This window comes from Cyprinus carpio, unplaced genomic scaffold (genome assembly GCF_018340385.1).
Source record: "Cyprinus carpio isolate SPL01 unplaced genomic scaffold, ASM1834038v1 S000006615, whole genome shotgun sequence".
Classification (NCBI taxonomy): domain Eukaryota; kingdom Metazoa; phylum Chordata; class Actinopteri; order Cypriniformes; family Cyprinidae; genus Cyprinus; species Cyprinus carpio.
In genome coordinates, this window is record NW_024879254.1 from 1,041,366 (window position 1) to 1,057,548 (window position 16,183).

At 35.8% G+C, this 16,183-nt stretch overlaps 1 protein-coding gene across 1 annotated transcript in view; it reads right to left on the minus strand.

The window, feature by feature from the left end:
* Nucleotides 1-16,183, minus strand: part of LOC122134590 (connector enhancer of kinase suppressor of ras 2-like) — a 38,607-nt gene that overhangs the window by 13,609 nt on the left and 8,815 nt on the right. Inside the window, 8 exon segments of the mRNA XM_042754914.1 lie at nucleotides 784-930; nucleotides 2,075-2,143; nucleotides 3,726-3,785; nucleotides 4,368-4,487; nucleotides 5,349-5,390; nucleotides 5,486-5,573; nucleotides 5,911-6,113; nucleotides 11,109-11,272. Coding sequence (XP_042610848.1) covers nucleotides 784-930; nucleotides 2,075-2,143; nucleotides 3,726-3,785; nucleotides 4,368-4,487; nucleotides 5,349-5,390; nucleotides 5,486-5,573; nucleotides 5,911-6,113; nucleotides 11,109-11,272 — 893 coding nt within the window.

A 16,183-nucleotide genomic window follows, 5' to 3' on the forward strand; every position in this document is an offset into this window, starting at 1 on the left:
CATTCACGCTAATCAGACAACAAATGAGAGAAAATCTCTCACAGCTCTTGAGCTAAATCACTTTAATAAAAGGAAATATATTTTTTATTTACACGGTGAAGAATATGTAGTGTTTTTATTCATTTGATTACTTTATACAATGTAGTATTTTTTTTTGTCCTATTGCTTGTTATTAGTTTCAGATTTGTGTTTAATCTCTGACTGTTTACTTGTCTTCAGTGAGCTTAAGTTTTTTTTTATTATTATTATTTAGGCTAGTATTAGTTTTTTGTGATATTTGTGATATTGACACTGTTGACAAGAAATAACTATATTGTGATATATATCCTTACCGTGAAATAAAATTACTCATACCGTGATATATGATTTTGGACATATTGCCCACTCCTAGCCATCTCCATTCAGTAATTCACAATTGTACAATATATCTTCTCTTTAATTGTTTATTTATTCATTCAGGAAGGATTTAAAATCCTCTTTCACCGTAAGTTGATGTGTAATTATGTCAATAAGCATTATGTCCTTTAAACCACCAATGTGGATTCATTCATGAGTGAAGGTCCATTCCGCTCTGCTGTGTCGTGACTGTGAGGAGAGGACACATGTGCAAGCTTTAACTGCATCTGTCTGATACTTGTATCCAGAGAAACCACGGAACTCTGGCTGCCATGGCAACAAGCCGTACGGAACTCATTCACTGCTCTGAGATGCACTCATACGCACACACTACATATTAAATAGATACACTTGAACAAACACATTGAACTATCCTGACACACACACCTGCAGGGCGAGTGGTTTCCAGCGGGCGTTCTTCAGCAGTGCAGGGGTGGAGCCCAGAGTGTTCTGTGGCCTCTTCTTCAGTGTGAGGATGACTCCACCCGGATCCTCACGGAGACAGTTGACCAAATTCTTCAACTGCCAGCCCACCTGAAAGATAGAAATGATTTACAAATAAAAACTAAATAAATAATGTTAAACTACCCTAGTAAAAAAAAAAAAATGCCATCATTTATTTAAAATACATTTATTTCATATACTAAGTATACTTCAAATCCATATTTATTGACATATCATGTAAGACTTACTGATATAAAACTATAATTACACTTTATTTGGAGTATTTCTTTTCTGCACAATGCACATTTCTTAATATGTGTTTTAAAATGTGTTTTAATATTACTATTAATAAGGATTGCGTGATCTCTGTATAATATCAGTCTTTAAATGCAAAATATTTCAAGTGTAGCTGAAGTATACTTGCAATAGTTCCACTTTAGTGCAAACAAATATACTTTAGTAGGACTTCAACACTACTCCCGCATAATTAAAGCGCATTAAGCACAAAATTAGATGTTCCAGTTTAGCAGATTAAGTACGTATACCAGTTTAGTTTATCAAAAGTACAATTACAAGGTAGTTTTATTAAGCACATAAATATGTAAATGTATTTGTAGTGTAATTAGCACAAAATAAACATATTTCAAATGCATTTTAGTATATATTTTTTCCACTGGGGTAGTAGTGTGAAAGATTAATAATTAGCAAAAAAAGGTTTAGAATATAACATTTAAATTTGGAGTACCAAGTAATGGTGTCTGGGGTTTACATTATTGATTGAAGCCCTGTACGTGACAGATTAAGAATTAGTTTCCTCATTTTATTAATTCATTTCAGCATTTTCATTGATCCTGGTCGCATTGTAGTAATTTATTGAACAAATGGCCACATTTGACAAAAACGAGAAAACCAATTAATAAGTTGTGGAAAAAAATTCTTAATTCCTGGACACAATTTGACTAAATTGAGGGAATTAATTCTTAATCCATAATAAATTCTTAACTTGCGGCCACAATAAATATATTTTTGTCCACAGGTCTCTGTAGAAATCTTAATGATTTCCTTAATGAAAGGAATAATTTCATATAAAGGAAATGTTCATGATAGGTTTAATGAGATCCATCCTGAAAACCCTTGAGCATCAACTGATAATCAATCATACCTGCGCACACATTACTGCACATATGCTCTGATGCAAGGTCAAAACAGATGTCAACCACGCAATGATACACACCACAGTTTGGTGATTGACCTGAATGACCTCGTCACCGGCGTGGATCTTCTTACAATGATCTGCAGGAGACTGCAAGAGAGAGAGAGAGAGATTAATAACCCTGCTCATTATAGAAATAAATTGGACACCAGGTGTTTCTGTGTATTGCATCATACATGCCTAAATGTTGACCTTCCCTATAAAGAATGTTTGAGGGTCTTTTAATCAAAATCTCACTCATCCGGGCTGCATTTCCCAAAAGCATTGTAAGCCTGAGAAGATCGTAGAGCGCATTAGTGCCAGTGGTTTCTAGAATCAACAAAGCATACAATGCTTTTGGGAAACACAGCTCTACTCATTTGTTCTGCCTGTATATGTAAATAGCCAAACGTGTATTTCAAAGATTATTTTCATAATCTGTTCAAACACAGTAAGCAGTCATTAGATGATGATTCTATGCATTATCGACTTACAGTACAAATCTTGCAGCGACAGTCTGCCTGGGGCAATCTTAGATGAAATGTCTTTTTCAAGGGTACAACAGTAGACATTTTCAAACCTTTTGGGGTTTGAACAATTTTTCCCAAATGTTTAACCACTAAACCATGCCACCACACCAGTCCAGAATATTATCCAGATGATTTTGCGTTTGCTCTGATGTGTCGTTCTCTAAGCTTGATGAGGAAGATCATCCATTAGCTGAACAGTAAATGTGCATTAAAGAGTTAGAAATCAGTGATTTCTGTTTTTTCAGCAGCTAAAAAAGGCATGTAGCTTGAGTCCAACCTAATTGAACACGTGCATAAATGATTTAACAACAGCACTGGAACAATCCACCATTCCAAGCAGCTCTGAAATCAAGTGCCTGCTCTATGCGGATGACCTGGTTCTGCTGTCCCCACAGAAGAGCTGCAGCACAGCATGTGCTTTATAGAGCAACACTGCCTGAAATGGGCACTGACAATCTGAAGGAAACCAGAGCTGGTTTTCCTACAGATAAGAAGTCCTATCTCACAGCATCACAAATGATGATCTTAAAATTGACATGGGTTTAATCTAGGTGTTGAAGAACTCAGATGGTGCTTTACATAGGGCCCTATGAAATCTGTTTTTGTTTGTTTGTTTGTTTTTTCCCCAAATTCATTTTTTTCTGTTAAAATTTTTCTAGACTCTGTTTTAATGGTTCAATTAAATTAATCAGAAAGCATGTCTAATTAATTAAAATCATGAAACTTACACAATTTAACATCAATTTATTAAAAGTTTAAAAAAATTTTTATTTATAAGGCCCTATGAAACACTTTTCAACCTCTCTAATGCATTTTTAATGGTTTTATTAAAATTGTCAATTTGAATGGTTTTAATAAATGTTAATAAACAAAAGCATCTCTGAATAATTGATTTTATTTATTTGTTATTTCTTTCTCTCTCTCTTTCTTTCTTTTTTTTTTTTTTTTTTTTTTTGAAATACTGTGTTGTGTGATTAAATTTTTCTTAAACCTGTAAGACAAACCTGAAAAAGGTTGACAGTTTAAATGACCATCCTGGCATTCCCAAAAGGGATTCTCCAAAATTTGTGGGAAGTGAGGCATACAGCTGTTTATAATTTTAGGCTTTGGATTGGGGGAATTTATATGAGTCAGGTAAAGAATAAATCCAGCTCTGAACTCACATTCTCTGTGGTCCCAGTGATCACATGAAGACCGTCATATGTTGACTTGATGTACATGCCCTAAAAAGAGGAAAGAAGCTCTTGTCAATCATAAAATCAATCAATCATAGTGCATCACAGCTAGAGTTATACAGATTTTTCAAACGGTGCTAAAGTGTATCATTTCTGTCACCAAATGGAACTGCAAAAACAATGATTGTTTTCAAACAGCTTTCTCATTCTCGCTATTGGTCACACAAACAGACAGTCCCATGTATTCAGAAATATTGTAATAGTAATATGTAATAGTCATATTTACAATTGTGAAACTCAGAATTCTAGATGATACAATGTACAAAACAGCTCATAGATAAGTGCAAACTTAATCAATCAATTTACAGTGTTTGCTTTTTAAAACTATAAAAATTGTTAAGTACCAAATATATTTATGCACCACATATTTTCATCATTTTGAATTCAGATGTAGTACTTGGGTATTTATGCTACTTTCATGATATGTCTCCAACATTAATGCATGACATGCCATAATAATACAGGTACACTTTAAGGCAGCATTTGTCTACAAATAGTTGTCTCTTAATGTATAACTCAGCATGTGCATTCTCATATTTCTGTTGATTATAGAAGGGATTTTTTACTCACCAGGCCCTCGCTAGGCATTACGTTCGTCAGATGGACAACCTCTAAGTGGGCAGACTGTGACACCAACGAATCGGACGACAATGAAATAATGTGCTCACAGATACCTGATAGAGTCTTGCACTGCGAAGAGAGATAAAGACAGAAAGACAGACAGTGTTGGCAGTCCATGTTTGCGGTTGTACAATAAATCTCTCAGTCTAATTATAGCTGTTGAACTGGAAAGGAACAGTGAACACTGGCAACACTGCAACAGTATGAACCATTCACATGAAAGGCATTCAGCGTCATGAAATGTACCCATAATGTATAATGAATCAACGTTATTAAGTCATATGCTATATTCAGATTTATTCATGCTATATTTTTCTTTCATCTTTTTCTCTCTATTTGTCTCCATCCATCTATTCCTCCCTCCCTCTCTTTCTGTTCTACAGGCAGTGATCCTGAAGGGAGAGAAATTCACAATCTGCATTATTCAAGATATCCAACCTTAGGCTAAACACACACATAACAGCTTTTTGCTTCAGAGCATGCTAGATTCATGTGACTCCACAATCACGTTTTACTTGTGAGTGTGTGCTCCTTCACTATACTTGTAAAAGACTTCACAACTACTGTATAGCAAGATTATATTATCAAATTAAGTCTTATAACCAGCCTGTAGGGATAGAGGATGTTCCTCACTTGTAAAAAACTTTTATAAAGTGGCCAAATAAGGTCTATGTTATCGTCTAAAAGGATATTTTCTTTACCTAGAAAGGTGGTTGCTCCTGAAAAGCAGGATTTAGACATTTTCACAAATCAAACAATACACAAAAAAAAAAAAAAATTACTTTCCCTTTGGTTTTCCTTATGGCTTTCATTTTTATTGCATTACTGAGTCAAAGTAATTGCCTGTGGTATTCCAAATCAGATGTTCTCAATACAGTTAATCGGGACTGTACAAGTTTGTGTGTGTGAAAAGGCTTAAGAAACACTCACCACATGTAGAATCTTATTCTCAGTTTCATACACTGTGCAATCCTGAGAGGAAAAGAGAAACACGTACATTAAAATAATAATAAATGACTGTGCTGTTTGTGTGTGTTGAATACCAAAACACTCACACACACACACACCTGCTGTACTATGGTGGTTAGCTCTAGACAGAGCTGAACAATGTTGTTCTTCAGCACTGAGTACTCAGAAACACTGACAAATGGAGACCTGCAAACAAAGCAAAACACACACACGAAGAGATGAACACAAACAACTATCCATACCAATCAACAAGTGTTACATTTCCCTTTTTTTCACATTTAAAACATGACCTGACCCAGGCTTGGACTCAAAAGCTATGTTTCTGGATAGTTGCCATTATACAAGCAAAACATGAAATTAGTTTGCTTTCCGTCTGTTATTTTGGGCAGTTTATCCAGGCTGTTTGTCTCACTTTTGATTCAGTACCATAGAGTGTGATTCAATATTATGATATTGTATGACTTTCAGGTTTGTTCTGTTCAGCCCAGGCGAGTTCATGCCCTGTTTAGATCTGTTTAAGTACCTGTCCAGCCAGGCTAGTAGATTTTTAGCTGCTCCGATGAGGTCAACAACTGAAGTCAGGAAGTCGTTGGGAAGGCGTCGCGACACCCGTCCGTCATAATGGCCCCCGCGACGGCGGCCCGTGATAAAGTTCTGTAGATTCTTAGCGGATGCATTGAGTTTGTGTGACAAAGTCCGCAAATTCTCGGTCTCTAGACCATAGTTCTGCAAAGAGAGAAAGCAAATGGTTGAGGTGTTTATACTACCATTAAAAAGTTTGAAGTCTGTGAGATTTATTTTATTTTATTTAGCAAGCATGAGCAAAAGTGACAGTAAAGACTTATGCGCTATTACAAAAGATTTATATTTCAAATAAATGCTTTTCAGAACTTTCTATTTATCAAAGATTGCTGAAAATAAAGAATATATAAAGCAGCACAACTGTTTTTTACTGTGATAATAAGAAATGTTCCTTAAATACACCAAATCAGCATATCAGAATGATTTCTGAAGGATCATGTGACACTGAAGACTGGAGTAATGGCTGATGAAGATTGATTTCAAAATATATTTAAATAGAAAGCTGTTATTTGAAATTGTAACAATATTTCACAATATTACTCTTTTTTTTCTCTATTTTGCCTTGGTGAGCATAAAAAGATTCTTACATAACATTAAAAAAATCGTACAGACCCCAAACTTTAGTGTATGTAGTGTTCGACAAAGCCTGATAGATTTATTATTTTAAAATGTTCTTTTCACTAGAAATTCCAATATCAGTTTTGTTGAAGATGGTCCAGGTTAGTACACCAGAAATCAATCTTATGGCTGATTGTATCATTGAGACACTGTGTAAGTGTAAGCAGAAGAAAAACCCATCAAGCTGCATTCTCACAGCATGTACAGAGGGTCATCACTACACGCTAACAAAGTTACTCAGAAATAAAAGACTGCCTACACTGTGAAATGAAATAAGGCACACAATCAAGTCTCCATTCATATCTGGCAAAGGCATTACTCAGAATATATGTCATTTTCTCAGAACTGCTGCTTGGAGACCATGGAACTGCAAAACCCATCATTTCTGTTGAATCGATCAGCTGAATGGTTCAATAATTGGACCATTCTGATTCACAACTGACTGTTTCAAAGCTTTTAGTGGCAAACAGAAGATTTTCTCACATTTCTTTCGGGTTTGTTTATAGTATTAATCAACTGGACCCAACAACAGGAGGGGTTTTCCGACTCTCGATTTTTTTCTTTATATGGTGTTTGTTGGTACCTGCAGCACTGACATGTCATTTTCTACAGTCATGATTGTTGTTCTCTTATCTAAGTGCCACAATCGCTGCATAAATTAGAGCCACAATGCATATTAATATGCAGACACCCATTAAACATTCCAAAAATTATTATAAATAGATCCTTATATAAATAGGTTCAACAGTAAGATCTTTTTTTATGTTGTTCATGGCACCTTCTTAAAAGCTCTCCGAGGCTTCTTTAGAATTGAAATACGTTTTCAGGTAGCTATGTATGTCAGAAAAAATAGCAAAAGATTTTAAAAGAACAAACCCTGCAAGGTCAGCAGAATCCTGTGAGGATTTAGGAATGATCTGGTGACAGGTGACTCTTGTTTTAAAGAAGGTTCAATGCAACATTTATGAGGAGAAAAATACTTTGAGATGGTGCTTCAGAGGGCACCCGTTGTGTGTTGCCTTACTTCCAATTTTTTTATTCTGTTCACCTCACGATACCCAATAACAATATTCCAGCGAAATTCTGTAATGCATTTTTTATTTTCTATTGTGTAGACTGCTGAAAAATTAAGTATAATTTTTAAGCTGAATTTAATTTATGCATTTAATGAATTTGGATGTGCCTCACATGGTCTGTGTCACTGCATGGTAATATCAGGGATGCTAAAATATTTCTGTTGGGTTTTGTGAGGTATGCACTTTTTTCAAATATTATTTTCTTTTAAAGCCAAACCCCTCATTTTAGCTAAGTGGTTGACAGACTGGTGACTCTAATGTACAGTAGGCGAAATATTTATTTGATCCCCTGCTGATTTTGTAAGTTTGCCCACTTACAAAGAAATGAAGGGTGTGTCATTTTTATGGTAGGTTTATTTTGACGTATAGAGACAGAATACCAACCAAAAAATCAAAAAAAAAAACATTATATAAAGGTTAGAAATTGATTTGCATTTCAGTGAGTGAAATAAGTATTTGATCCCCAAACAAAACATGACTTGGTACTTGGTGCAGAAACCCTTGTTGGCAAGCACAGAAAGACATTTTTTGTAGTTGGTCTGCACACATCTCAGGAGGGATTTTGATCCACTCCTCTTTAAAGATTCTCTCTAAATCCTTAAAGTCCGTGTAAAGTCAATATTAAATGTGTGTTCTGAGTTTACCACCCATCCAAATTTGGATGTTTAAAAAAAACATCAAGTGAATAAAATAAGCTATCAAATTCTTGAAAAAAATATGCAGTATTCTCTCCTCTCAAACACTAGGGGCGTGTCCGCTGGTGGCCCTGAAACCACGCCCACTCGCAGAAAAGCTGCAGTCTCTCTCAACTGTCTTCCTCTGCAGCTTAGTTAAATGAGGAGACCGAGCTGTTTTGTAAATTATTGCAACCAGGTATTTATGCATTTACGTGATGAAGGCATAGCTAGCTAGCAACATCTAAGCGGTAGTAACGAGCAGCAGAAACTCGCGATTAAGCGGGCAAACCACTGCGCTGTAGTTATTAAGTGTGTTCAACCTGAAGAAGGGCTGTGCAGAACAATCAATGTATGACACGAGGGCGATTCGAAAGCATGAGGAGCCGGTCTGCCTCTCTATAGCTCTGTACTTTGATGTCACACACCTATCGATATGCCAGTGCTGCTTCAAATCGAACACATGTATTATACTGTTTGGGTAGGGGCCATGCTCAGTGACTCCGTTTCATCATTGAGTCATATTTTTAGCCCAAAAAATCCTGAACATGAAATTTGTGAAAACCTGTTTAACTCCACATTTAAGTGTTTCATAGTTCACAGGCTTTGTAATGTTTCCGCAATGCATTTCTAACAATTAGAATGTGTTTTAGAAACATTTCTCAGAATTGACTTTACATGGACTCTAAGGTTTCTTGGCTGTTGTTTGGCAACTCAAAGTTTCAGCTCCCTCCACAGATTTTCTATAGGATTGATGTCTGGAGACTGGCTAGACCACTCCATGACCTTAATGTGCTTCTTCTTGAGCCACTTCTTTATTGCCTTGGTGGTATGTTTTGTGTCATTGTAATCCTTGAAGACTTATCCATGACCTATCTACAGTGTTCTGGCTGAGGGAAGGAGGTTCTCGTCCAAGATTTTACAGCACATTTGCCCCTCAATGCAGTGAAGTCATCCTGTACCCTTAGCAGAAAAACAGCCCCAAAGCATTATGTTTCCACCTCTGTGCTTGACTGTAGGGATGGTGTTCTTGGCATCATAGTCAGCATTTATCTCCCTCCAAACATGGCGAGTCGAGTTAATGCCAAAGAGCTCAATTTTGGTCTCATCTGACCACAGCACTTTCTCCCAAGCTTTCTCTGAATCATTTAGATTTTCTTTGGCAAACTTTAAACGGGCCTGTACATGTGCCTTCTTGAGCAGAGGGACCTTCCAAGTGCTGGAGGATTTCAGTCATAGTGTGTTACTAATGTTTTGCTTGTGGTCCCAACTGCCTTAAGATCATTAACAAGCTCCTCCTGTGTAGTTCGGGGCTGATCCCTCACCTTTCTCATGATCATCCTTACCACATGAGGCAAGATCTTGCACGGAGCTTCAGACCGAGACTGATTGGTGGTTGTTTTGTATTTTTTCCATTTCCGAACAATCGCACCAACAGTTGTGTCCTTCTCACCAAGCTTCTTGCTAATGGTTTTGTAGCCCATTCAAGCCTTGTGCAGATCTACAATCTTATCTCTAACATCCTTTGACAGCTCTTTGGTCTTGCCCATGGTGGTGGGAGAGGTTAGAATGGAAGATACAGATAGTGTGAACAGGTTATACACCTAACAAGCTGACATTAGGAGTAATTTCTTAAAGTAGCAGGACTAATCTGTGTTCCACATGGGCACATAACCAATCTGTGGAAGTCAGAATTCTAGCTGGTTGGTTGGGTGTTTTGGTAGTTGTTTAAATAATTGTTATGCTAATTGGTTTGTAAATTTTTTTTTATGTGTTTTTTATGGATTTTTTGGTTGATATTCTGTCTCTATCTGTTAAAATAAACCTACCATAAAAATTAAAGACCCTTCATTTCTTTCTAAGTGGGCAAACTTACAAAATCAGCAGGGGATCAAATAAATATTTCCCCCACTCTATAGCCTTGTGGGCAGCACACTGAAATACAGCACAGCGCACTACGGGCATCCTGAGTTTGAATCCCGACTTGAGGACCTTTCCCGATCCCATCCCCTATCTCTCTACCACTTCACTTTCAGTTCTGATCTGTCCTGTCATAATAAAGGCAAAAATGCCAAAAATAAATCTTTAAAAAGTATACCATTTTAAATTTATATTGTATATTTTTTCAAATGTATCATTTTTGTTATAGTATCTTTATTAATTTTATATTTATATATATAATATATTTACTTTAAATCAAAGTCTGTAGAAACAGGCATTTCAATGTCAAGTGGTGTTATTGTTTACTACTATTAAAAATGTAAAAGTTGTAAAAGTTGTTTTCATTCATTTAAATTAAGATAAAAAATATTACATTTAGATAAAATTTAAATATACAAGGCAAAAATTTTCAAGTTGTTTAAGTTAACGTACTAAAATTACGGACTAAAATCTAAATATAATAAATTACAATTACATATAAATTAAAATGAACTAAAATAAAAAATTATAAAAAATAATAATATGAAAAGAAAATGAAAAATAAACTAATTCAAAATAAGTCATCTCTCTCTCTCTCTCTCTCTCTCTCTCTCTTTCTCTCACACTCTGTCTATGATGCATGAATTCCTCCCGCAGCCAATCAAAACCAAAAACGCATCTTCCCTTCCCTCCACACACTCCCTCCTCTTTTTGTGTACTGGTTGGGAGATCCCCGCTGGGTGCTAATCATTCAGTGTTAAGCGGAGTTTGATTAAAATGTCTGTTGTGTCATTAATACAAAACAAACACATCATTATCACAGCCAGTCTCTTTTACACACACACACACACCAGTGCGCAGAGTAAGTCCACAGCCTCCAGAATGAGCTCCTGGTGTCCGATGCGGGTCACGCCAAGCTCTTCCAGCTCCTGATGGGTGATGTGAAGCAGCTGCTCTCCGGTTATCTGCTCTCTCTCAAACGTCCTCATATACTGCAGCAAACAGTCGTCTAACCCTGAGAGAGAGAAAAGTGCAACACAACCATGTGATCAATTCATTTATGTCATGTAATAAACTTAAAACGTGACCCAGTGTAATGGCGCTTCTCTCCATACAGAGAGCTGTCATTAAGATGATTAATACACAACACACACACACACCACGCGACGCGCAAACACACCGTAAAACTGCCAGTGATGTCAAGTGGCTAATTCCTATAACAGTTTGTGCTTTATCCTAAAAAAAGACGATAAACCACTTAGTGATTACAGACACGTCTCTGAGATCAAGACACACACCTGCATTTCTCTCTCTCTCTCAAACACACACACACACACACATTCTGTGGCTGAGAGACTCTTCAGATGGAACATTCAGAACTCGCAGATACACACACACTCTGTCCTTCAGAACCAGCTCTGTGGTCTCAAATACACACACAAGATAACCTGTGTTAGTTTCCTGACTTGTGTGTGTGGGTGTGGGTGTGTGTGTGTGTGTAGGATGTCCTTCAGCTAAACAGACTCTCTCTCGTGCTCATTCTCTTCATTCTCTCGTTCTGCTCCAGCTATATGGGCTGCTTAGCAACCGTTGCTTAGAGACGGGGAGGTAAGCCTGCACAGGGAATGATAAAGGCCTCCATTTCCTACAGTCCTACACACACATACATACGTCCATACTGGAAAGGCGCACGCATACATACACTGCAAACATAGACATGCATTTCACACACAAGATGTTTTAACAGCTAAAGGAGATTTTTGTGATTTAAGCAGCAATTGTTACATCCAACAGAATTGCACACGGTTTCTTGAATGCTCTCCCTGTATGCCATTGGTTGGATGAACAGGCCATTTTTTAACGGGTGAAAATACTAGTGTTCTAATTATTTTGGCCACCACTGTATTTCTGGACTAGGTTTAATAAAAATAAAAATCAAATATTTAAAAATATATTTCTATTGCATATTTTCCCTAGTAAAAAAGGTAATATATTTCTTATAAAACATTTATTTCATAGTAAGAATAGTTCAAATCTATTAACATTTACTGACATGTCGCTCAAGACTAATTCATATAAAAATTATAATTACTTTATTTGCAGTACTACTTGTGTACAATGCAAATTTCTAAATATTAAGCCTAAAACGGTTTTAATGTCACTATTAATGAGGATTGTATGATCTCTGAATAATATAAGTCTTTAAATGCAAAATATTTCAAGTGTGCCTGAAGTATACTTGCAATAGTTCCACTTTAGCACAAACAAATATACTTAAGTATATCTTTAGTTGCACAATTAAAAAGCACAAAATTTGTTGTTCCAGTTTAGACGACTTTACAGGGTATTTTAACTATGTAAATATGTAAATGTATTTAAAGTATACTTAGTATTAAATAAATGTATTTTAAATACATTTTAGTATATTTATTTTTACTAGGGTGTATATATTTTATAAAATATTAAATAAAATAATATTTAATATTACTAAATCAATCAGATTTCACCAGCCAAAAGTGCACTGAAAACAATTTTTTTTAGTAAATTTCCCAAATAATTATAAAGAAGCAGCAAGTAACACACTGAATTAATCAAGAAATTTTGAAGTAGAAAGACTCAAACTGAATTTTCTCGTAAACCAAACCCAGCAGTCGTTGTTTTATTTAAAATGCCCCTATTTTGGGTAATGAAAGGTTCATATTTTGGTTTTGGGAGTCCCCAACAAAAGGCTGACATGCATGTAAGGTCAAAAACACTTTCATTGTCTTATAATATCCATTTATTTTTACCTTACTTGCTCAACAACTCCCAAACGATTCGCTCAACGATTCATTTTTCCAAACCCCTCATTTGCGAGACACTAATCTGCAGTGATTGGTTGATTGGTCTCATTTTTATTTCATCATGAGCTTGTGATGCCTGATAAAGCAGCGTTTGTGAGCGCAGTGCTGCTTTGTGTAGAGCATTACCAGGGAAACTGCTATTTCACACTCCAAAAGTGGCACCTAGTGGCAAACAATGAATTTACATTTTTATTGGTACCAACCTTTTATACAGTCAATGGTACCAACACGAAAAAGACCAACAAGTGGGCGGGCAATATGCTAAAGTTTAATGTTGTCGTCAACAGGAAACGACTTGGGATTCGTTTTTAAAAACAACTAGTTTCAATGATTCAGAATCAACACTTTCTTTTGAGAGACAATAACTTTATATACGGTGCCCTATCAGATTTAAAACTTTGCAGGATGTTTTAATTCACTTAGTGCTGTGTCACACACTGCATGAAAGGTAATTTTCAAAAATCCATAATAGAGGCACTTTAAATCTTTGAAAAATAAGTTGTTACATTGTGATTTTTAAGTGTGAGATTGGGTAGAAATAGCTCATTTTAAATAAATCAATTTTTAAATCATTTCCAATGTTTTAAAATTGCTTGTTTTATGTTTTTAAAATTGCTTGTTTTATTTTTGTTATTATTTTTCTTCATGATTATTTTACCCTCTTTTATGTAAAGCACTTTGAATTACCATTGTGTACGAAATGTGCTATATAAATAAACTTGCCTTGCCTTGCCTTGCCTCACAGATGTATAAACTGCCCATTTTCACCTTTTTCCAGTGTCATGGTCTCTGCATATAAAGCTAGAACAGCAGACAGTACTTCATCATAGGAAAAATGCTAATTATCATGCATAATTACATTCAATTCTCTGTGAGTATAGCCTCCTTTAAGAAACACACACACAATCTCTTCAAGTCCACTCTTCTGGTTTACAGCCCACCATCTCACATCTGTGCGAACACATTACTCTACGCTGATCTAAGAACAGCTGACAAAGGGAAAATGTATCAGGTCCCTCCCACCGAATGAGGTGAGTCATCGGGAGGAAACCCCTTAGAAAATGATCAAACGCTCACTCGAACACACATGCTCACAAACATCCAACCAGTCCAAGGCCAGCTGCTGCCGTTTCATCTTTTGATACACCCCACTGTGGACACCGGACATCTTGGGATCATTTTTTAAAATCTGTTCACCACCTGTATTTAAACTTCTTTGATCATCCCAGTTAGCGCACATGACATGTCATTAATGTTGACTCTCTGCTCTTTAGTCTTTTCTTTCACGATATCCCCAAATCGTTCTACAGCCCCACTCCATTAGAATCTCTATGAGATTCTCTATTAGACAGTAAAGGCAATTTTAATGTTTCAAAAGTTTTCTATTTCAAATAAATATTTTGAATGTTCTATTCATCAAAGGATCCAGAAAATAATATATTACAGTTTTTACACAAATATTAATCAGCACAACCGTTTTCAACTGTGGTGGTAATAATAAGAATGAGTGCAAGAAATGAGTGCCCGGAGTGTTCTGTATTAGTGAGAGAACCTGATCTTGAGAGCTTCAGGGAGAGCAGGTAATGAGTGATAAAAGGCTCAGTTCAGATAAGGTTAGGAAGAGCAGAGCACTTTCCCCACCAATGCAGTCAATTTGTTTTGGGTTTATTAAACTGAAGGCATTCAACAAATAAGTTCTTTTGCAGTGCTTGAAACACCACAAGAGAGAATGTTTAAATGGAGTTCTTCTTCTAAACTGGCCTGACCTCTTTAGTTTTGAGTTCACTTTTGTTTTCATGTCCCCTTCAGACAACCAGTCTTGTCTATTTAGAACTCTTTAGAAATCCAGTCTGTATTAAGAATAACTTAACTTCTTCTTAACTTTTAATAACTTCTTTAAAAATCCCATGAAAAGGCTTGGCGAGTACAGTATTTCATGTTCAGCCTTCCTGTAGCTCATAGTAGAACACCGTGGTAGCAACGCCAAGATCACGGTTTTGATTTCTTGGGAAAACAAGAAATTATCAAATTGGATAAAAACATCTGCTGAATAGATGTGAACATTTCCTGGTGAAACAGCATGTTCTAATGTCATATTTTAAAGAGTGCATGATTTTTTCTTCTTTCAAATACATGAATAAAAAAAGGTAATGGCCTCAAAGCTAACATGAACTAAAAGCCCTCAATGTCCAGATTTTGATTTTATGGGTCTGCGTTAATTGTGACCTAAAAGGTTAGCTTGATGAATAGATTTGCCAAATTGCAATGAAACTGAATCTCAACTACAGGTTCTAAAACATTATCTCTTGAATTAGAAAAATGCAGTGTTCAAATAGAATACTAGTATACTGAAAATGCTTGTATGCATTGAGAAACATTTCAAACAGAAATATGCTATATTGTTCACACATGATCACAACGCAGTATGTGTAATATATATATATATATATATATATAAATTTTATATATGTTTGTTTGGTTTTGTGTGTGTGTGTGTGTGTGTGTGTGTGTATATATATATATATATATATATATATATATTTATATAAACACACACACACACATGCAGCGGGTAAAATAAGTATTGAAAACATCACCAGTTTTTCAGTAAATGTATCTCTAAAGGTGCTGTTGACATGAAATTTTCACCAGATGTCGGTAACAACCCAATTAATCCATACATACAAAGAAAGCAAAACAAATAAGTTCAGAAATTAAGTTCTGTATAATAAAATGGAATAACACAGGGAAAAAGTATTGAACACGCTTACTGAAATGTATTTAATACTTTGTACAAAAGCCTTGGTTGGTAATGGCAGCTTGAAGACACCTCCTGTATGAGAAACTAGTGGCATGCATTGCTCAGGTGTGATTTTGGCCCATTCTTCCAGGTTTTATGGGCCTCTACTATAAACTATAATCTTTTGTTCTTTCCATAGATTTTCTGTTGGATTCAAGTCAGGTGATTGGCTGGGCGATTCTAGCAGCTTTACTTTCTCTGAAACTGAATGAGAGTTTCCTTGGCTGTGTGTTTGAGATAATTGTCTCGCTGAAATGTCCAGCCTCAATGCATCTTCATCATC